The sequence below is a fragment of the Oxyura jamaicensis genome, chromosome 9 (assembly GCF_011077185.1).
Source record: "Oxyura jamaicensis isolate SHBP4307 breed ruddy duck chromosome 9, BPBGC_Ojam_1.0, whole genome shotgun sequence".
Taxonomy (NCBI): Eukaryota; Metazoa; Chordata; class Aves; order Anseriformes; family Anatidae; genus Oxyura; species Oxyura jamaicensis.
In genome coordinates, this window is record NC_048901.1 from 1800455 (window position 1) to 1824308 (window position 23854).

The 23854-nt window shown below is 38.8% G+C and overlaps 1 protein-coding gene across 7 annotated transcripts in view; it reads left to right on the plus strand.

Annotated features, from left to right (window-relative positions):
- The window catches only part of SLC9A9 (solute carrier family 9 member A9), a 228530-nt gene that overhangs the window by 23424 nt on the left and 181252 nt on the right, over positions 1-23854 (plus strand). For all 7 annotated transcript variants that reach the window (XM_035335056.1, XM_035335058.1, XM_035335059.1 and 4 more), the window contains exon 5: positions 22676-22791. In XM_035335056.1, the coding sequence (XP_035190947.1) occupies positions 22676-22791 (116 nt within the window). The remainder of the gene's footprint in view (positions 1-22675; positions 22792-23854) is intronic.

Below are 23854 nucleotides of genomic sequence, written 5' to 3' on the forward strand. Positions count from 1 at the left end.
TAGATACAGTGACTAACCTACATACTGCACCACTGATGCCTTCTTGTACAAGAAGACTGCTGTTTCTCAGATTAAAAACACAAAACTGAATATTTTATAAAATTGCTCACCTTATTTTTTCCTTCCAGCTGTCCTTACAACCCACTTCATTTATTTGAGTTGGGGAGAATAAAGAGCATGCGTTCATACCATCTCTATGGACCATGAAATGAATTTTTTCATTTATCATAAAATGAAATTTATGAAAGCAGAAGAACCTATCTGATGTTGTTCAGTTCTCTTGCAAACCTGGTCTGGATTATGCAGCTACCCCCCATTGATCATCAGAATATGGGTACAGCTGATTGCCGTTTCTCTCCCTTCAAACAACCTTCTGACTGAGGTTGTCTATGCCACTCTTTTGTTGCAGAATCATAGAACAGCATGGAATTGACCTCTGGAGGTCTCTGACCCAATCCCCTGATGAAAACAAGGCAAACTTCAAAGTCAGAACAAGTTATTTTGAGCCTGATCACATACTGAATACCTCCCAATATCCAGCTCTGAGGAATGCCATTAGTAACTGAGTGCCAGCTAGATTTCAAACCAATGTTCATTACTATTTGCGACCAGCAGGTGAATGGGTTTTCCACCCACCACGTCCTTCCATGATGAACGACTTGATTCAAACAGCTTTCAGTAATCTTCCTATTAATGCTACCTTATCTGGTACATACAGAAATCCACAATTTGCCTTATATTTTATAAATTATATGGAATCCAGAAAGCATAGCATTACCTCTTACATGTCTACTAAATAGCCTGTCTCATTCAAAGATCATAAAATACCTTTTAAGTATGGATTGATGTTTAGAAAGCAGAATACTGCCCTCACTTTAGAAGTGGGGAAATGCACTTGCTGACAGGTTACTCTGCCTTGTAAGGCCCTACCTGAAGTACTGCATTCAGGTTTGGGGCCTCCAGCACAAGAAAGATGTGGGCCTGCTAGAGGGAGTCCAGAGAAGGACTACAAAGATGATCAGAGGGCTGGAACACCTCTCCTATGAAGAAAGGCTGAGAGAGCTGGAGATGTTCAGCCTGGAGAAGAGAAGGCTCTGGGGAGACCTCATAGTGGCCTTCCAATACTTAGAGGGGTCTTATAAAAAGGATGGAGAAGGACTCTTTACTCAGGTAGATAATGATAGGACAAGGGGTAATGGTCTTAATCTTGAAGAGGATAGATTTATTAGACATTAGGAAGAAATCTTTCACTGTAAGGATCGGGAAGCACTGGAACAGGTTCCTCAGAGAAGTTGTGGATGTTCTGGAGGTCTTCAAGGCCAGGCTGGATGGGGCCTTGGTCAACCTGATCTAGTGGTTGGCATCCCTGCCTATGGCAAGGGAGTTGGAGTTAGATGATCTTAAGTTCCCTTCCAACACATGCCACCCTATAATTCTGTGATGGGACTGTCATCCTGTGCCAGTGGCAGAGCTGAGAGACAACTCTGAAGGCCAGCACCCTGCTCTAATCTATGGTACACCATTTGGTCTACTATCGTGGGTATCTGAAAAGCCCTTTTTGCCATCACCATTCAGGTGACTCAAAACTTCATGTACAATGGAAGAGAGAAGAGCCATGGTGAGGCCAGCATCAGAGAGCACTGCCAGAGCCTGAGGGCTGACAAATGTAAGTGGGTTACTACACAATCTAGTTTCCTGTCCAAATCATAATCCCATTTTGACATCTTTCCGAAACAGCCTTCTAACATAGCCAGAAAGCTTTTGTGTTTGATCCTGAATTAGTCATTCAGTGCTAGAGCCTTACTTATGGTTTTAATAATATCCTGAATAATCCTGTTTTGCTGTTGAGCTGAGTCATACGTGTAGCACACAGCACGTTTGCTTGAACAGTTTGTAAGCTCCTTTCCCTGTTAAAGAAACAGCCCATCAGAATTTCTTTCCACCACAATGAGAGGCAATGAGAGAAGCAGCAAATACAAGTATTTCACTTCAGCACCTGGTACTGCAGCGAGAAAAATTTAACACAACGCTTTCGTGTATGGGCCTGGTCCGTGGGGAACCCTCGCTCGGAGCTCCGAGGCCTAACGCCACCCTCACGGGCCGGGCCGCGCCGGCGTTGCCCGGCAGCAGCCAGCAGGTGGCGGCCGCGCTCTGCCTGAGGCCCCGGCCCCTGGGGTCCGGAGGGCCGCGGAGAGGAGGAGTTCGCTTGGAGGCCGCTGAAATCCCCAGCTCTGACAGCCTTCTTCGTCGCGGTTGTCCGGTTTTGTGCGTGAGGGCGGTGGGGAAGGCTCGGAAAGTCATAAGTGCCTGGGCAGCACTGCGCCGTGCACGGCATCCTGCCCAGGCTGTGGAGGAAAGCAAGGTTTTGCTGAATGTCAGAGGCTGGAGAAATGCAAGGCCAATCCAAAGGCAGATTTTGAGTTGATTTTTGGACGATTAATGAAAAGGGAAGAGAAAAAGCATTTCATTTCATTTTACCCCAAACAAAACTTCACTGCCACCATCCCCCACTGCACCACCACTGTTCTTTATTTAGATCTCTTTGCTAGGCTAGTAGTGGGGAACCTATCCACGCTGAGGACCTGGTATGTTGGCGTCCAGATTCACGGTAACCAGAGCAAGGCAATGCTCCAATTCTAAATCAGCAAGAGCGACTACCAGTGCCCTCGTTCATGGTGTGGTGCGAACAGTTTGCAAAGCCTGCGCTGGGCTGGGTCACAGCGCTCTTCTCTCCAACTTGTGGTATTGGTTGTAAAGGAAGATTAAGAATTATCAAGGAAGCATCAGTCTTCACAGGTTACTTCAAACACTGATCTGTCCAAGAACTCTGAAAAACTCAGTAAATTAAACAACTCTGGTGAATGGTTATTAGTAAACTAGGGATATCATAGGCATGAGGCAGTCTATTAGCTAAATTTGTTATCCATGGTAGCTAGATGTCAGAATATTAATAATCAGCCTGATTTTCATATGGCTTTACTTAGTTTTCATAGTACAAACTAGTTACCAGAATTGCTAAACAATGATCTGAAGACAGCACCAGCAAAATTACATTAGTTATGGGAACACTTACAGGCTTGGAAGTGACCCAGAAGCCTGAACGACTTGTTACGTGGCATTTCTAGTAAAAGGAATAGACTGCAAAACTGATGCAACCTCTCACTGGCAAATTGCAGCCTTATTAGTATGCTTGGCAAGATGATGGGGCCTTTCCATTACCAATCCTCATGCTAGTCCCTCCAGTGTGTGACTGAAGCACTCTTTTGGGAGCAGTTTGTGGAAGTGAATGTTGTAAATATATTTCCTTTACAGGCAAGCAGATGCTCTCTGTCTTTGGGGCTATCAAACTGGCACATTCATGAACACACAACTCAAAAATAAATGGGAAGAGAAGGTAGTAGTTAAACCTGCCAAAAATTAAGATCTAATGATAATTGCAAGCACATAAATTTTGTCATTTTTTCTCAGTGAGTTGAGACAAAAAGTAACTTCTCCCTCTCCCCCAAAAAATTTGTCTCTTTGGGTGCCAATGGTCACCTGATGTTTATTTAAGTCAAACTTCATTCCTTCGGAGTATTCACGTTATTCTCTTGCTGAATTGTCATTTCATAGCCACTCGGTTGTAAAGGCAAAAATATTCAATATAAGGGAAGAACAAATTCCATTTTTTTCCCACTGATTCTTTAAATTATCTAAATTTGAATCAGATTTAAATCTTTAAACCCTAAGGTTTACCTGGAAAAGCCTTTGCTATGGAGCATCCAGACAGGCTGCTTCTGCTTCCACTTCAGTAAGGCACACTGGTAGCAGCTTAACACATTTTCCAGTGATTTGCCCACAGACAGTTTGTGAAGGACAAGCATCCCCACAAACATACTCAAATACTGTCCCCACCCCTGATTAAAGAGCTTTAGGAAGAGCTTCTCTGCTGAGGAAAAACATATCCTACACCATGAGGTTAACTTGTCATGGGCCATAAACAAGGAGCCTGTAGCAATGTCATTCAAAACTTTTTTCAGTGTTGTTTCAATGTTTCATCTCTTCATTAGGTCCTGGCCTCTGTATGGCTTCTGCTTTGAAAGAACTAATTATTCAATCTCTGCATGCATATATTTTTTCCACTACTAGATACTAACTTCGTTGTGCTACAAGGACAAAAACCTTTAGGAACAGCCAGGACAGATGCTGAAGCAAAGGAGAACCTTTCAGAGGTGTGCCACACCTTGGACTATTAAGCCTGGCTTTATTGGCAAACCTCATTATCTTTGATATTTTAATGTAGGTGCCACACTATGGGATGTTCTCATTGTTCAAAGAGCTCATATTCTATTTTTTAATGCCTCATTGTAAAGAACTGGAAAATATGATCCAACTGCAAAATTAAAGCTGCACAATCCAAAGAATACAACTATGTCATTAATAAAGATCTTGTTTGAGGACTTATTTTTTTTATCTTTTGGTGCTTTTTTAACATGGAAACACTGTGGTGTTATTCAGCCGATATCCCTGCAGGAATGCTGTCTTCCTTCTATAGTGATATCATATAAGCCCCTATCTCCAGGGAATATGTAACAGAGCAATGCCAAGATGCTATGCTGAGATATCTGTGCCTTCATACTTCCTTTTCTGCAGGGGCTTCTGCCTTTAAAGCAGAGTTACTTTCCCCTCTTTCTCTCCCTTCTTAGATCTGTTTGATCATTATAGCTTTCTAACCTATTCTAAATTTCCTCTTGCTAACCCATATCAAAAGCCTCACGTATGATTTCCAGTTGATAAAATTGCCATTGGGACGCCCCTTCTCTTCCTGTAGCATTGATCGTCATCACTCTTGAACAGATGCTGGAGAGGCAGATGATCTTTCAAATGTAGCAAGGAAGACTACAGGGAGGGTGCCTGGAGGCAGATTCAACCACTTAGAAGCATGTAGTCACACACCATAGTGTTAGCTAGCTTTGGGAAGGGAGGAAAGTGAAAGCTGAACATCAAAGTGTAGTGGAAATGTAAAATCCTTAGTGCCACAATTCCTCCTTTCATCTGGGCTTTTTCTCCTGGCAAGGTGTTGCAGGCAGCTCTGCTTTCTACACCACCAAATAGACTCAAGCTTCAGTGAATGTAAATGGAGCTTCTAGGTATGTTCTTTATCCTTTAGAAGTTCTAACACTCACTAAAATTAATTTGAGATCAAAAATATTTTCAACTAGCAGAAGCAGGTACAAATAGTCTTTCTAGAACAAACAAGGCTCCGGTATTCTTCAGGCTGGAGCTGCAAGAAGACGAGGAAGAGCAGGAAGAGTTCATCCTCCGGGACTCCTTAGGCCAGGCCAAAGTGTTATGCTGTATGGTACCAACGGAATGCCTTGTGGGCCAGAGGCTTTGGTGCAGAATCCTGCCTGTCCTTTTGAAGCAGTGTCACATCCCAACTGCTCAGCTGAAGTGTTAGCTAGAGAAGTGGCAAACAGAATGTACCAAAGTTATACTTGCAGCTCCCTTTCTGGGTTTGTTCTGGGAGCTGAGAACATCCCAGAGCCACGCTCCTGTAAGATTTCAGGAATTAGAAGGATAGTGCAAGACAACGCTACTCTGTTAGTTCTGTGCCACAGAAAACATCGTTTGCTTCCAACAAGGTTTAACTGGATTAAATGACTGCTGCTTGGACAGGATACGGACAGCAGGGGGTGGCACAGTGCAGTTAATACACGGACTCGGGAAACTGGTCGGAACTGGTGATCGCCCCCTTCCCAGCCCACGCAGCTTCAGGAGACTGAGTGGATATTTAACATTCATTTCTAGTCTTGAGCCTTCTTCATCTATCATATGGGATTAAGATTTATTCCCTGTTCTCTTGTTGCTAGTGCTATTTCTGCAGGCAGCCCTGCTGTGCTCCTCTGTCTTGTCTCTCATATTCTGTCTTTTACCATATATTCAGTTACTAGAAAAAATATTATCATCATTATTTCCTTCTGCAGCCCAAACTTCTGTTGACTTCAGTAGATGTTTGAGGTGTTTGACAAGAGAAAGTAATTCTGTAAGGTCTCTAACCCTTTCAGTGCTCCATAACATAGACCAATGATTATACTACAGGAGAAATTGTTATTGTGGGAAAATAATAATAATAATAATAATAATAAATAAAAAGTGTGTGCCTGTGTATTAAACACTGGAATGTAATATTTAAAATAATAATAAATACACAATTCAGCATAGCAAGAACTCCAAACTGAAGGAAGTAGAGATGTTAGGGCCACTTCTTAAAGTTTTGTTAATAAATTCCCAAAATACTTGTTAACTTAATTACTTGGAGCTATACCATCAGGCAACATAAAACAGCTAATGTTTCCTGATTTCTGAAGCACTTCTTATTTTTGTGAATAGTCTTCAAAAAACTCTTCACATCTGTGGATATCCTGCCTGATTTAGGAAAGATTTCTCTAATGTGAAGTGAGCAGTATTTTGTGAGCTGTGGTTCAGCCTATGGTACACGCTGCTGCTGGCAAGCATTTTGAGTAATTGATTGTCCATATGAGATTTATGGAAAAAAAAGAGGGGGGGGGGGGATTTTTGCAACTTTAAGTTTACAATGAAGTCTAAACAGATGCTCCTTAAAACTGTGTTTGTGTGTTAAACAAATTTGGCTACAGCTGCTGTATAATAATATCAAGAACAAAAGTTACCACAGTTCACAGTAGGCAATGCTCAGTGATGTAGTACCAGCATCCTCCAAGAAGGGAATGTTCTTCAGTCTGGTTTATTTAGGAATATAATCTGCTTTCTCTGATCTTTATAGTCATGAAATGAACGTGGAGGCAGAGAAATTAGAGCAAGAAAAGAGCTATTAGACTATATACCTCATTATTCCATCCCTAAAAGGCTACACTGCAGTATATTCATGGGTGCTTTGTCCGGTACACATAAAAACCTGGGAGCATGGTAATAATGAAGGAACAATCCTAGTGTGCAGAAATGTCAGCTCTTTTCTCTCTGCTTTCATCCAGCTATAGGATGAAGCAAAGCAGTAATTGCTGCCATTACAGAGAACAAATCTATTTGCATTTCTACAGCTCTGCAGCTCTAGCTGTGAATGTCTAATCAGTCCCATTGCTGGAAAAATATTTTCCAGTCTCTTGTCAAATCTCTTGTCTGATTGCAGTGCATTACCACATAGCCGCTTTACTCCACCCATGTCCTGGCCCACATCAGTGGAGGGCTGTGGTGTGAATTTCTGAAGCCAACGCTGGCGTGTATGAAACTATATTTCATACAACAGTGTCAGTGGTTCAGTAAATACTCCTTTCACCTTTAACAGAATACCACCCAGCATAGCCTGCAAGGGTAACTGTGCTTCTAGAAGAACTGTAAAACTTCTTGATGTCCTGAATAATGCCTGTATACAAATCCCATCACACACTCTTGCACAAATAGTGACATTTGCCCCAATGTCCTTACCAGCTTAAGCTATAATAATTACACTGCATATTTCTCACCCAGGCTTCCCCTGCAGTTTTGATTGCAGGCTGTATTTCTCATTCCCTGTTCTACATGCCATGTTCTGATGTAGATGTACATGCACAGTGTGAGTGACACATATTTATAAATTTAACCTGAATCTGAGTAAGTTGTACCTGCTCTTCTCCCAGTCAGTAGTGTTTTTCTGCCTTCAGCCTGGGAATTTACAGTCAGTTTAAGCTTAGTTCACAGTTCTCAGATCTGGTACAGCATTTTTGTCTCCCTCACCCAGTACATAAGTGCTGTAATCTGGCCAGGTTAAAGGTCCCCATGGGAAAAGGAGGTGGCATGCTGTCAGACTGCTCATGTGAGCAATGGGCGTGGAAGAGGTGAGGACAGATCATTTGTTACACCGAAGTCACAGCTCTACTTGCTCCTTTATAGCACTTGGTTCAACTGCAGAAGCCGTGACATGCCAGGTAAAGGGAAAATGTCATTCAGTCAGTCATCATAGACATGCTGGGGAGGGGAGGTATTTGCAATGGAATAAACAGAATAAACAGCTTGTTCTTCCAGGGGAAGTTGAGTTTACTTTCCTCTATTTTATTATAAATTTATGTTACTAAACACTGAAATGCAAATGTTTATATGATTCATCTGACAGAATTCTTCTTGCCTAGAAAAGACAAGGGGACTCTTTCTCTGAGCTCTCTAAATACTCAAAGATCGGTAGACTATACCAAACTCCTGTTGAGGGAGGTGTCTGGGACTGGCAGTCATGCCCAGTGAATAGCAGTGTATGTCCCCAGTTGCTCATGAGTTTACTCTGCAATTGCACCCTCTGGACAGGAATCAGCTTCTAGCGATACTCAATCTGAACAAGTGAAGAAAAGGAGACACAGTTGGTTTTTAGTGTTATTTTCAGCTAGGTTAGAGCAAATCCCATATGCCTGCCTTATTCATGTCTGTAATATCATTTAACTTGATAAGTATTTCACATGAGTTATGCAAAAAGTATTTGTCCTATGGTTTGATGTCTTTACATACACACTTAAGATATTACCTCCAATGTGATCCACTGTGACTGTTAGAGCTGTTCCGAAGTCAAAGTATTTTATACAAATACCTCAGTCTTTTCTCATAAAACCCATTTATTCTTCATATGTTTATGAAGTACGTTTTCCATGTGAAAGCATCCAATACATCACAACTGCATTTCCATTTAATCAATTTAATTATCATTCATTTGCCTCACCCAGGAAATATTTAAGGCAATTTTCTACTTAATCATTCCTACTAAAAGCTACAGGAATAGTCTTAGGTTTTAAAGATTGTCAGACCTTATCCTGTAGAATGGTATATTTTATTTCTTAGTTAAACAAGACACACAACCCTAAGACCCTACAATGGAAATAGCGTGTCTTGTAACTGGGCAAGCCCTGGAGTTTGGTGCCCTTCATTAAATGCATCCAGTCAATTTTTCCTCAAGGTGTTACTTGCACAAACTAGTAACGAATTCTGTGGGAAAACTGTCTTTTATACAGCTGACTCTTGTGCCTGTGTAAGTCTTCTTAAACAGATCTTAGTGCCAGTAAAATACAGAATGATTCTTTAGGAGGTTGTTCTGCCTTCAGGGGAAAGGAAATGAAAAACAGGAGAGGGAGTGAAGTGGATCCTGACACATCTGTAGATTTATGCTAGTGGTTCAATCATATATCCTACAGGATCATCTAGGTCTGTATCCTACAAACCAAAAGGAATAGGCAATAACTTCCACTTGCTGCCATCTACTAGCAATAACCAAATTTCCTGGCAATCCCTTATCTGTAACTGGACAAGACCAGTGTCTGCAAAGCACTGAGTTTCACTAGAAATATTAATCAAGTACTCGAGAATATGTGCTCTTCCATGGGAAGCTTGGACAGGACTTATTTTTGGACTTATTCTTGGTTGTTAATTAGTGAGGAGCACGAGTACAGGATAGCGCCACAGAATATACTTCCCTCTGCTGTGTGATTGCAGTTGGAGTAGCATGAACTCAAAATAATAATGAAAATGATAATAATTTCTGCATAGCTATCTTTGCAAGACTAAATCTGGCAAGGCAGAAGTTTGCAGATCACTCTTGTATGGTCTAGATCTGACAAAAAGCAGCGTGCACTCTGAGTATCTAGTAAATTCTTGGCAGTGTGGATGAGGTTTTCATTTCCATTGACAGTACCTTGCACTTGTCAATTCCTTTGAAACCTATTTAAATAACAGAGGATTACAGAATGACTTCTCTAATCCCAACCCTCACACTCTTCACTAAGTGCAGTTGCCTAATGTGCAACATGTTGGGTCATTATTAGCCTTTGCCCCAGCAGATTTTCTGTCAAAGTGCTGGAGCAACATAGTATTAAGTACTCTTGAGGATGAAGGTGGATGTTTTTGGCAAGAAATCTGGAGGAAGCTCTTGGGACCTTCTTCTTTCTGGCTAGTCACTGGCATAAAACATTCCTTGTGGCTGCCTGAGGAGCAGGGACCGGAATGGACAGTGAATTGGGAAGCAACAGTCTTTATTTCATTCCTGTTACCTGGTATCCTCTCTTTCCCCATTCCTGTGCTCCCTAGATCTGGTAGCTAACTGAGGTATCTTTGCCACAGGGGTTTTCTGGCATCAGAGAGGAAACAGTCAAAACTGCAGGACAACATTATGATTATCATAATAAGCCATAATTAAAGAACTATTTTAACAGATCTTTATTTGGTGGGTTTTTGGTATAAAAACAACAAAACCACAATGAAGAAAGAGCTATGTTTCATGAAGCAGAACCGACAACGCTGAAAGATCTGATTAAAATGTTGGTGAACCCACTGACCATTGTAATCTTCGTGGTACAGTAATATCATCAGGTTGGGGAAGATGCAACTCTCATAAAACCTCAGATTCATAACAGCAGATTCAGTCCCCTTGTAGGGCACTGATACTAGTCACATTTATTTTTCTTACAACTTCAGAAGCCACAAACCTATTAAATATGAGTGTTTTTAAAATAAAAAGACAGTAGCATAATAGTAAGCTTCTTTGGGACTCTGCTGCTATGTTTAGTGTATTAAAACAATATTTCTATCCACTGTACTAATTAAGGATGACAGTGTAAGCAGGAGATAACCTGTTTGCCACAAGTTACGGCGTTCTGAAGCACATTGCTTGCTGACTCATTCTGAATCATATCAGGCCAAATACTTTCACCCTCAGAAGTTATTTACTGGCCTAAAAGGTTCATATTTCTGACTATTTTCGACTCTAGTTTCTTGTCACTTTAGACATGTCTGTCTGTTCATTGTTCAGTTGACATATTTTCTTTCAAAAAGTAAAAATCAGTTTGCAGTTGACCAGGATACATCATTGCACATGAATACGCTCATTTCGCTGGAAATAGGACCTAGCCTGTACACATGAAATCTTGCTGTTCTCCTTCTTCCTTGTTTGCTATAGAAAGGATGCTGATTTAGCCACCAGGGATAAGTAAGCTTCTGCTGAAATTTTATCTGTCAAAATCTTGTATCATCTATTCCAGACAAAAGGGGGCTGTTTCATATGTGAAAAGCTGTAGGTACAGAAAAGGCCAAGAGCATGACATGGGCAGAGAAGCCATCCCACTGAGCACCAATTTAAAATGTAACATCTTGGAGCAAGGACCAGTACCTAGTCTAAATGAAGTATTAATGTAAGAATATGGCCACTACCCAAATAAGTTTTTTTTTTTTTTTATCCTCTCTAAGGTTTCAGTTTTTCTTTTTGTTTGAAAAATAAAACAAGAATTAAGGTGTTTGGTAAAGGATGGGCTTTTCTTCCTGCCTCCACGTTTACAGAGATTTTCAGACTTTCAGGCATCTAATGTTTGGATTTCAATTATTAGGAAATAAAATCTGAACCATATACCAAGAGGTGACCACATCCCAACTTGGAAATGTGAAACTCGGCATTGATGTTGATTCGTCCCTTCTTTCTGTGGGATATTGAACCAAGCACATGTAGATAGATACCTGAAAACTCTCAAGCCTCAGCAAGGTCCCTGTCTGTGCTTAAAGTATTCAACAGGTCTATCAAAAAATTTTATGTTTGAAAATTGCACTGTAAATTAAATGTCCATCTAGGATACCTGACAACCTCCACTATAAGTATGGGCATGAGTTCTTTTCTTTGTTCTTGAGCACTTTTATCACTATTTGACTGAGCTAAACCAATAAAAATGCTAAAATGGTTTCCAATGTTTCTTTATAGTTCATTTCATGCCCTATTTTACAGCAGGTTATTCTCTAATCTAATTTGCATTATTTTGAAATCACAAACTGATCGTAATTATCTTTTCATGATAATACAAACTCATTTAAAGGGAACATCAGGTGCCCCAGTGAAAACCTGCTGTAACAGGTCTTCGCAAACATAAGATCATAGATTTTCTGTGTTGGAAAATATTAAATGAAACGATTTTCATGTTTTAAATGTAGCATTTAGCATTTACACAATGTTGGGTTTGTTTGTTTTTAAATGTGGGGCGAGAACATTCCTGTTTCACAATCTTTAAAAAAAAAAAAAAAAATCTGAAATTTAGAGAACAGCTGAGATTTTCATTAATTAATTCAGAGTGAATAATAGCCAGAAACATGCTGTCTTCCACAAAGCTTGATAGCAGGTTACTATCTAGCAATTTTTCAATACTTGGAGAGAAAGTTCAAAACGTTGATTCTCACCTTCTTAACTCAAAATACTGCTTCATCTGAATTTCTGCTGAATTGGGCTTTTTAATTCCTTTTAATCATTGAGGTCCATGAGGTTTGAAGATTTCCCTTCCGTCTTTCATACTAACATTCTTAACTGTCTTGAAACCTGTTTTTGAAAGTAGGATTTTGCTCTTATGTGGAGTTCTGAATAAATTTCAAATAATAGGTTTTTGACACAGGGAATGTTCTTGAGGTTAAAAAAAAATACAAAATGATCCTCTGTCAATATAATAATGAGTTGATACTCAGTGACAGTAAAGTTAGCATTTTTGAAGCTGATCAAAGGTGAAGGAAACATATAAACTGTTGTTTTTGGTCTGTAGCTGATCTGTGATGCTTACTGCTATCAGATATTGTTAAAGCCATGGATTTAGCAGAATCATTAATAAAATCAGACATTTATATTGATAATGAGATGGGATTAGAAGTCTTCACATTTCAGAATACAAAGCACCCATTCATTCAAGGACTAGAAAGGAACTTCTCTTACAGAAAGCAATTTTATGTTTGTCTGCAACAGGTTTTCCTGAACTTAGGGAAACTTTTCAATGTTTTGACCAAGCTAAATTCTTCAGGATATCAATATCTTCTAGGTATAGAAAGAATCTTGCATTTTATGAGGGCAATAATAATGATTGATAATCATCAAATTAACTGTTTGGTGAACTGAATCAGTGCTGGCCAAATGAATTAGCCAATTCATTAGTGAATCTCATTTACCCAACATCCTGACTTTCTGTTTTAGTTCATTATGTGATAACAGTTGAGTAGTCTGAGAACTCAGAATTATTGACTTGAAATTATCATGCTTTCAACTCCTGTTGATAATACAGAAGTATCAAGAAAAAATCCTTTTTTTATTATGCCTTCTGCAAACTAGGTATTTTGAGTCCTGTTTTCATATGGAAGTTTCTTAGTGTTGCTAATATTTTTCCCAGAATTCTGCCAGCACTTGTATAACATCTGTTAATAGACGTCTGAAATAATTTACCATTATCATGTCTGGAAAATCATACATCTCATTTTTATTTTTTAATTGTCATTATTATATCTGTCTCAAAATATGCGTGTAATATTGTCAATTATCCAGTATTTATTGGAGATTCTCTCAACAAATAATATGGAGCTAAGTAAATCTTGATGTAATGTTTAAATCTTTGTAGTGCAGTAAAATATTCAGAGGCAGTATGTTTTGGACACAGTACAGTTGACAATGTTTCATGGCTCATTTGCCCAAGTAATTATGAGATTGTACTCATCACTCAAAGATCAAGTGCAGCTTTTTCATTGCAAAGACATTCAGGTTTTTATCTATATAATGCACAATGGCTGTGATTTAAATGGAGCTCAGGAACACAGGAATCCTGGAGCTGTGATACACTCATTACAGGAATATTTTAAAAGCATTAAATAATATTGTGCAGTTGTAAACTGAGGTGGAATGGTTGGTATGTCTTTAATGCAAAATGTTGTAAAACTATAGTACAGAAAGGGCTATTTGAAATCCAGTCTGAAAAAGAGTGTTTTGTTTTAGTATAACAACTTGAAATCCCATTTATTTACAGTTTACAGCTATGTTTAGTGACCGCAGCTGAGTTTTCAGCTCACATAGCTACACCCCTCACTTGGAAATCAATGCAAAGAATGAGTTAATAGGTCATAAACTCAAAACATTGGCAACATATGGTACTATTGCATCATTCTTCTATAAGGGAAATATATATATATATATATATATATATATATAGTGGTGGTTTTCTAGTTAATTCTTAGACAGATTAATAGACAGACCATGTCATAACCAAACAATAATATATCAACTGATTTACATGTGGTGAAATATGCTTGAGGACAGCATTCAATTGGGGCAGAATGAGAAGAATGTCTTGACTTACTTTTGCCACATTGTTAGCATTACTTAGGAAAATCTACAATTGCACCTTTAAATTTTGAGCCTGAGCAAAATACATCTTAGTATCTGTGGTGGTTTTACCGTGCTAGGCAGATGAACACCACAACCGCTCTCTCACTCCCCCTCCTCAGATGAGGAGGGGAAGAAGTAAAGGAAAGAACAACTCACGGGTTGAGATAAGGATGATTTAATTAAAGAGGGAAAATATATATATATATATATAATTAAGGAAATATTATTATTAATTAAACAATTCAACTAAAGGGAAAAAAGGGAAAGGGGAAAAGGGAGGGGGAAAGGGAATAACTAAACAAAACAAGTAAAGGCTATGTGGAAGTGCAGAGGAAAGAAATTACTCTCTGCTTCCCACAAATGAGCGATGCTTGACCACGTCCTTGAAGCAGGGCCTCAACGCACGTAGCCGGTGTTCGGGAGGAGGACAGACGTTTTCGCAACGAGAGCCCACCCCTCCCCTCTTCTTCCTTTTTCCACCTTTTATTGCTGAGTGTGACATCATATGGTATGGAATATCCCTTGGGTTGGTTTAGGTCAGCTGCCCTGATGATGTTTCTTTCTCACTTTTTGCCCACCCCCTAGGAGGGTCAGAGAGAGAGTCCTGATGCTGTGCCAGCACTTCTCAGCAGCAGACACAACACTGGTGTGATACCACTGCTGTTCTAGCTACAAGTGCAGAGCGCAGCACTGTATGGGCTGCTGCAGGGAAAGTTAACATCCCAGCCAGACCCAGTACAGTATCACAACAGACATTTTCCATGGTCAAAAAACATTACAGGAGACTAACCAACCAAAATACCGAAATGTAGCAATTCTTAATTTTTTTTGAGAAAGACTCCATAGGAGGGTTCTTTTAAACAAAGGCTCAGACATTCAGGTTTTCTGACCACTTAACGCATTTTGCAGAGTCTCATTCAGGCCGTACCTAAAGCATCAAACACAAGTGTGGGCTTTTCCTAAAGACAAAGGAAGCTTAGACTACTTAGGCCTACTCAGGCATAACAGCCTTGTGATTGGGTACAGACACAGTAATGTGTGCACCTGCACCCACGGCAACCTCTGAACTGCCCCCTTGCATGTAGACACCTTGCTGAAGCCCATGCTTTGATGTGGTTTCATGTGTTCCAGGTGATCTCTCCTAGCTTTAGCATAAGTAAGGACAGTCCCTCTTTGGTCCTGTACCAATAAAGGGTGGTGTAACACCTAAGATAAATATTTTGAATAATATGAATAATTTGAGTTTGAACTTTCTGTTTCCAGTCATCCCCAAATTGATTCATATAGAAACTCGAGCTGCATTTTTTCATCCACATTCATTATCTGCCTGCCTGTTTGAATAACTCCGAACAGGCATTACTTTCCCAAAAGCCCAAGACCGTAGGAATATCTAACGAGCTAAGATACCATGGTTACTGAATGCAGCCTTTCTTACTCCCACCCACATACGTCATCCTACCTCTGAGGTGCGTGTTTCTCTCCATTAGGCCTCCCCATCAAAACTTCTGAGTTAAGAGGGGAAACAGGAGATAATCTCTACCTAGTAACAAAAAATCATGCTAATTGGAAAATGTTAAGCAAAAGCTCTTCTTACATCAGCTAATGTCCTGCTGGGGCAAAGCTGTGCTCATTTGCTGTCAGGTCCATAGATACAGAATTATCTATATAACAGCAGTACTGATACTCAGCTGTTGAACAGACATTGTACCTCAGGTAAACACATATGACATGTAAAGCCCATTTCTCTTCTGTTTTTCCAGTTATTTGTATAACCAAAGGGGTTTTCAACGTGTGAAATTTATACAGAATAGTTTAAGATAAATTTATTAGTGGTGCACTGTTACCTGAAACACTTCACTGCGGTCTTCTCTAGCTTTGATTAGTTACCAAGTGATTTACTGAAGAAAAACTCACGATAACAACCTTTCTAGTGACAAAACTGATTTAGAAGATGACAAAAAGAATATACTAGCACATACAGCACTTTGAGATAATGAATCTTTGTAGCAAAAACAACGATGTGAAACATTCCACTGTACAGAAGTTATAGGCATATATTGGTGTGATAGAAATAGAAAAATCAGAATAAAGGAATGAGTATTTCATTTTCATCACTACTATTTATGGTTTGCAGCATTCATTTTAAATTCTGACTAGTGGCTCTCTTTATTAGTGCTGTGATATCAATCAGTCAACCACTATATTACTTCATACATGAGCAAGAATAACATCTTTCTTCTCCTTTGCCTATTGCTGGCTTATTAATATTGCTATTCCTTGTGAAAATAAAGAAATGCAACTCCTCATATATTTTTTTTTTTCATTTTTTAGCATGATTACAATCTATAGCTATGTATGTTCAACTGACTTCAGGCTACAAGATAACCATGTCTACCATGTCTACATAGAGTAAGATTCTTTGGGGAGTTAAAATACTAGATGAAAAATTCTCTTCAGATTAGAAAACCTATTTGGCAAGAAATCTTTAAATTGCAGGTCCCATTCACACACAGCACAACTGCACACTCACTTTCAATGTGGAATTACATTTTTTAAACCTTTAACACAATGAAGACTTTAAGCAGTGAGATTCAGCAGTGATGTTGCACTGAATAAAAAAAACGAAGAAAATACTACTTCTGACAGTTATCATGCAGATGGGGCTGCCTGTACTGAGGATATCGTATGTATGTTGTACATCTTCATTTAGCAGTTTCTGTTGCATTCTAATTATGTTGCCTACAGATTTAAATTGAGAGTAGAGTCTTGTGGAACTGATAGGTTTTCCCTTTAGCTTGTATATGAAGATGCAGTTACTTACTAAAGAAGAAGCGTCCTGTAAACCAACCTGCCAATATGTGTTTATTGCCATATTTTTTTCACTTTGTTGTAATGTAGAGGGCCAGGTACTGTGATGCCACATTATGCAAGCTGAGGATTTGGCCAGGACCTTTTAGTAATCAAGGCTCAACACAAGTTTTCTTTTCTGACTACACCGTTCAGGCACATTTTTACCATGAGAGATTTGCAGGATTTATTTCAACTTGTATTTCTCTCACCTCATATGTGCCTAAGCTACCTAACACAAACACAGAATAATCTACACATTTGTGTAGCAGGCCAGGTCAGAGCCCCGCGACAGCACTGCTTCTTGGAGTCAGTCTCTGGAAATACGAGTGAGCATAATACCAATTTTCTTTTGTATTGGTCATGTTCTGTAAATCATCTGCTGCATTGATGGGACAGCGTTGGGTAGTTTCTGTTGCTTTTTTTCCTTTTTTCTTCATTTCAACCCTTGTGATTCTGCTGTTTCACCCTCTTGTTCTATATGCATTTGAGACTAGTAAAGGCAAACCATTTTAAGCGACAATATCAACAGCATTCTTCAAAAGGTTTTCTTCTGAACCAGCAAGCATCACTTTTGTGCTTTTTAACTGAAGATAGAAACATTAGATGGAAGCAATTTATTTCCTTTTTGAAGGTCAAAACGCACAAAACTAGGAGACGTGGTAGGGTTCTTCTGTTGTCTGTGGCAATCTCTGCCTGTCATTGTCTCCTTGTCCCCTACTTTGTTCACTGTTCATGCATATGTAGCCCTCTCAACAGTTCCTTGGGACATCCTGTGGTATTGCATTCCCTGAAATGCTACTAACTCGGGTTGCTGTTTGCCAGCTGCGTTTAGATACAGTATAGCCTTTTGTTAGCTTTTTAGCTATCGGGTATGCTGTTTATTGATATGCCTCTTATGTAGCCTTTCTTGTCCAGCCATGTAGCTACAATTCTTGCCAGGCTCTCATTTCCTGTCTTGATGACTCCAGTATCTTTTTCCTCATGCCTTGACTCATGTAGCCTGACGCCATTTGTGGCTGTTCACAATGTTTCTGTTAGAACTGTTCTCCCAGCCCCTTGACAGCTTCTCCTTGAATCTTTCCTACAGCTTCCCCATTCTATTCCACATCAAACAGACCCTGTTTGTCTCCACTGTAAAACTACAAATTATTTCTCTTCTACTAGCTGTGTGTTGGATAGATGTTTCACTATTAGAATTTTCTGACAAGAGCTTCCCCAAAAAACCCAAAGCCATTTCGGTATCTCTTCACAACACTTCTTAAAACCAGCTTTTGCTAAAGGAAACTCTTGTGAAAAACAGGCTTCTGTTCAGCTGCATCTACAGCTTTTCCTGAGCATTGAAATAGTTCCTTGTGTAGTCGTTACTCTAAAGTCTTTAGGTGAGGGCTCTTTTTCTTACTCTACATTTAAACAGCAGCTGGTTCAAAGTTGTCCCAGTCCCAGACTAGCCTTCCTAGAGAGCAGCTTGATAAATAAATCCTTTGGAAACTTTCAGCAGCACCCAGATAGCAATGTGCTCTCTGAACCCTGTTCTTGAAGGCACAGCAATAAAGGTTAGTAGCAGCAGTAGTAACAGTGGTAGTCAAATACCTACACCTTTTAAATACAGATATTCTGATATACAGAATATCTGATATATTCTGATATATTCAGAATATTCTGATATATAGAATATCATATACATATATATATATCTGATATATACAGATATTCTGATATACAGATATGTGGTCTACTTGTTTATTCATACCAGAAATACTGATAGTAAAAGCTCAGTTTCCCAGAAAACTATTCAAGTCAAATACTTATATGGTGTCTCCTCTAGTGTGCAGTGACAGTATCGTGTGTAGCATTTTTTCGAGATGAGGCACTTTGTATGTGCCAGACTTGCATCATCTGGAAAATTCTGAATTCTCCTGTGTTTCATTACATTACTGTTATTTCCTTTTTCTGTTGGAGGTGCAAAATACTTGCTCTGGCTTGATGTGCTCCTCCCCATGCTTTCAATAAAAATTATGTTTGTGTAGAAAATGTCAGTTTTTCTACAGCACAGCTAATCTGAGTTTTACTCTTCTATTGTATTCCTTGATTAATATTCCAAATCCCTGACCAAATCAGTTATTCACAAATATTGCTTGCATTAGTAAGCTAGCACCAGTGAGTCCATCTGATGTCTTCAGTAACTATTTATTACTAATCTGTTTATTTGGCATTTTTTCTAAATATAATGTTTCTAATCATCTAGTTTCTGGTCATACATGGAAATTGTTGAATTTGCATATTTATTCATGATAAAAAGCAACTCAAAATAAGTTCCTGCTCTGTAGTTTCTTGAATAGCCATATATTCCTAGATCCAAAACAGACACGGTTAGGGACACTTTTTCACCTAGCAAAATCCACAGCTTCAAGTTACCTGTACAAAGCTGGAGGGGTAGAGCAGAGAAGAAGTAGACATCGAAGGGCAGCCTCACACTCCGACTTCCCTCACACAGGATGGGGACCCAGATCACCAGTTACCACAACACACTTTCACATTCATGCACTTTTCAGCTGACTAATTTAATGAATAATGGCTAATGATAAGCAAGGTGGAGCAGATTTTAGGCATGGGGAACTTAAGAGTCTCTCTTTGGCAAGTTAGTATTTAGGAAAAATGAAGGTGTTTCATTGGGATTCATGTGCTGCTGTCACTGGGGTATGCTTTCCTCCTTGGGTTTCCACCAAGAACAGCTATGTTGTGCAGTACTGTACTGATGTTTAACAGCACTATAGTTAGGAGCTCAAGTACCCAGCTGAAATCCAACTTTTAAATATACATTGGAAAAGTCACAATTCATTATTAATTATTACTCTAATGAGATTTGTTGTTAACATTTCTCAGAGATAAATTGCTTTATTATTTAAATTTGACTATACTAGACTGTGTCACTTAAATCATCTCGGTCAGTGAATAAATGATAAAGCCAGGCTGGCATTTTTTATTAATAAAAAATAACAACCTGGAATGCCAGAGCCTGATCTCATTTTTAGCACTCTAAAATGCATAGTAACTCATGTGATTTAGGTGGATTTTTTCTTTGTTCTAACCTATGAAACTGAGAGAAGGATCTGATTTCATTTGGAGCATAACTAAAGCAATTTTATTTAAAATGTAATTTAAAAAAAAAAAAAAAAGAAGAAGAAAAAAAGAAAAAAAACTAAACACATGACATGCTCAGCTTGTGATATTTCTAAAGAAATACAATCAGTTGAAATTGAACTTATTAATCAGATGTGTGAGTCTATCCTGTGTTATGAAGAATTTATTAAATGATTTTCCCAAGAGCAAACTCTCAGCTGGTGTGAACTGCCATAGTTCCATTAATTTTAGAAACATCAGAGAATTTACTCCAGTTCAGAACTGCCCTTTGATTTCCACTTTTCAAAATAGCCTCTGAGATGAACTTTTTTGTGTAGTTTGGAGAGGATGACAAGAAACTGAATTTGGAGATGAGTAGAAAGTGACAATTGTAAATGAAAGAAATTGGTTCCGTTTCAAAATAATTTTAAGATATTTTAAAGTTATATGAAGTAGGCTTTTTTGCATTTTGTGTGGCTGTGCCCGTTAAGAAATTACTCTCATAAATGGTTATTAATGATCACTTTGAATAATGTATTGCCGTCATTAAAAATCTACAGCTTTTGAAGAAAGAAAAACCAATGTGTTTGAAAAATTAATTCACAATATGAAATGATCTGGGTACATGTTTTCATATGCACTCAGCGGTACAAGTACAGGTTCTTGAGGTTTATTTAAGCCAGCAGTTTCTCACACAATCCAAATCTTTGCCTGCACTTAATTGGGTTTATATTCAAAAAATCAGACCTTTGCCACTGTAGCATTATCAAAATGGATTAAATATCTCTTGAATTAAAAAAGAATACTAAGACAAAGAGAAGCTTAACCTCTCAGTGATTAGCACCATTGTTTAGTCCAATCTTCAGTTTTATTTCCCTTTTCTGTACAGCCATGAACTGAATAGTATGTGAATGAAGACCAGGCTCCCTAAGTCTTCTACCGTTCCAAGCTTTATGGCATACTTCAACCTCCTAGGTCAGTAAAGGTCTCCTGACACCTGAATCCGAGCTTGTCCAGTTCACCTACAACTTTGTACTGTGACAGACATACTGTAAATACTTATTATTGTATAAGAAACAATGCTAAAGTCCAGAATCATTACTCCAGTAGGTATTTAAAGAATTATCAGGACTAAACATGCCAGACAGTCAAATCTTAATTTTAATTATTATTTTAAAGCATTTTAACTGAATCAGAAGAATATCCCTGATCAAAACTGCGACTAGGTTCAGGCCATTATTTCTAAAAGACACTTATATGTTAACCTCAATTACTGCTGATTTTTGAGAAAATTGCAAATCATGTGAGCAGCACTGAAGAACTCTTTCCTAAAAACATACATATTTGTGCTGGGGATAAAAAGACTGTCTTCATTACAGGGTCTTGAACTGTTGTTCTCCGGGAACGAGAAAATGTGAGCTCATCACTCAGGAAAACCCACAGATGGATAAATTGTTTTAGTACAATTTGGGATTAACTAGGTAGCTTATGTAAATACATACATATATATTTCCAACCAACAGGAAATTCTGTGGTGACCTATCTGTTTCCCTCCTAATTTAATAGGTTTAGTATACTACAGCTAAAATATACAGCTCGGTGAAGTACTGAAAACAATTTGTAATTAAATTTCAGGCTGTGGGTTTTTTTTTGTTTGGTTTGGTTGGGTTTTTTAGCACTTATCTGTCACTCATATCCTCTGTATTCACGTTACTTCAGAAACTTCTAAGGAATACAGCTGAGGAAAAAATGTAGCTGAATATGTGGATGCATGTTACTCTGTTTAAATATATTTTTAAAAATGTGTAGATACAAGAGCACAGCTGTTAACTTGTGTGTTGCTGGTAAAAAAAGGTATTGAATTGAATTGTTTTACTATTAATTGGATTGGAATTGCATGAATTTAAAAAAAAAATCTACTACAGGTTGTAACAACAAGCGAAATCATTTTTTTCAAGATATTTCAAGAATCTTCTTAGAATACACATCCCTGATATTATTACCTAATTATTTAACCAATGATTTTCTGTGAAATTACTGAAGATTTATCAGTGCATTTTGAAGTGTGACCTTGTTGCCTCACTGTCATTTTGAGTTGTTCAATGTCTGTCTCATTTAGAGACATCACCTGGAATGTTGAATGCAACTAAAATTTAAAAGCTGATAATAATTTCATTTTGAAATATTAGAACAAGCCACACAGTTGACTGTAGAACTGTCTTTATGTAAAGTTTCTACAATATTAGTCAAATTAGTCTTCTTAAACTTATATTGTCTTTCCTTCTGAAAAATAAGCAGTTTTAAAAAATAAAAGGTATTGCCCTCTGCCAACAGCAGATGGCAATTATTCAGAAAATTCATTGCATTTGGATTGTCTATAGAGTGTGTCACAACACTTGAATAGTTGAATAGGAAATAGGTTTTTTATGACAGCAGTTTATGTTCAGTATTCATACGGTATGTTTATTTAAAAGAAGCTGAAGAGAACAAGAAACTGCTTACTATGGTGAAATATGCATAAGTGTTATATACTGTGTCCTAATGACTGTCTTTTCTTTCCTCTGACAGGTTGATAATGTATGGTTTTGTGAAGGCCATGGTACACATTGGCCAGTTAAAAGCATGGGAATTCCACTTCACTGACTGTTTATTTTTTGGATCGCTGATGTCTGCCACAGATCCAGGTAACAATTTGTCCTGGTTTCAGTTAATTTTGGTTTCAGAGTTAATTTTCCTCCTAGTAGCTGGTAGGGTGCTATGTTTTGGATTAGGATGAGAAGAGTGCTGATAACACACTGATGTGTTAATTGCTGCAGAGCACTGCTTACACCAAACCAAGGACTTTTCAGCTCCTCGCTCTGTCCTGCCAGCGGGCAGGCTGGGGGTGCAGCAGGAGCTGGGAGGGGACAGACCCAGGACAGCTGACCCCAACTGGCCAAAGGGGTATTCCATAATTCCATACCATCTGGGGTCATGCTGAACAATGTATAGGGGTGGCTAGCTGGGGTGGGGGGCTGGCTGCTGGGGGATATGCAGTGCATCGGTCAGCGGGTGGTGAGCAATTGCATTGTGCATCACTTGTTTCGTACACACTATTATTATTATTATTTTCCTGTCTTAATAAACTGTCTTTATCTCACCTCACAGGCTTCACTTTCGCATTTCTCTCCCCCATCCCAGAGAGGGAGGGGTGAGGGTGAGTGAACGGCTGTGTGGTGTTTAGCTGCTGGCCAGGTTAAACCACAACACAATTTAAAATAACTTATTTTTTTCAAAAGTCAGAAGAGTAAATAAAAACATAATGTCTGTATGCGCCATAAAAATGTTGAGTGTCTGTTCTTGATTTTGATTCTCATAGCTTTAAATGTCTGATATTCTGATTATCATAAGTCAAATTGCCTCCAGAGATCCCCTGTGTGAGATTTACCTGTGTTAATCTTACAAACTTTACAAATGAAGTTGCTGAAGAGATTGGAATAATATTCTCCAGTCTCCAGGACATCTGACTGTTTATTGCTAATATGAGAACTTCTGTAAGCCTTAAACCTTATGGTTAATTAATGTAGACATTCACAGAAACATAGAAAATCCTGAGTTAGAAGGGACCCGCAAGGATCATTGAGCCTGGCGCTCTGCTCCCCTCGTGAGGAGGCTGCAGGCTGCCATGAGGCCTCCCTCACTCTCCTCTTCTCTGAGCTGAACAAGCCAAGTGACTTCAGACACTCCTCATACATCTTCCGCACTAGA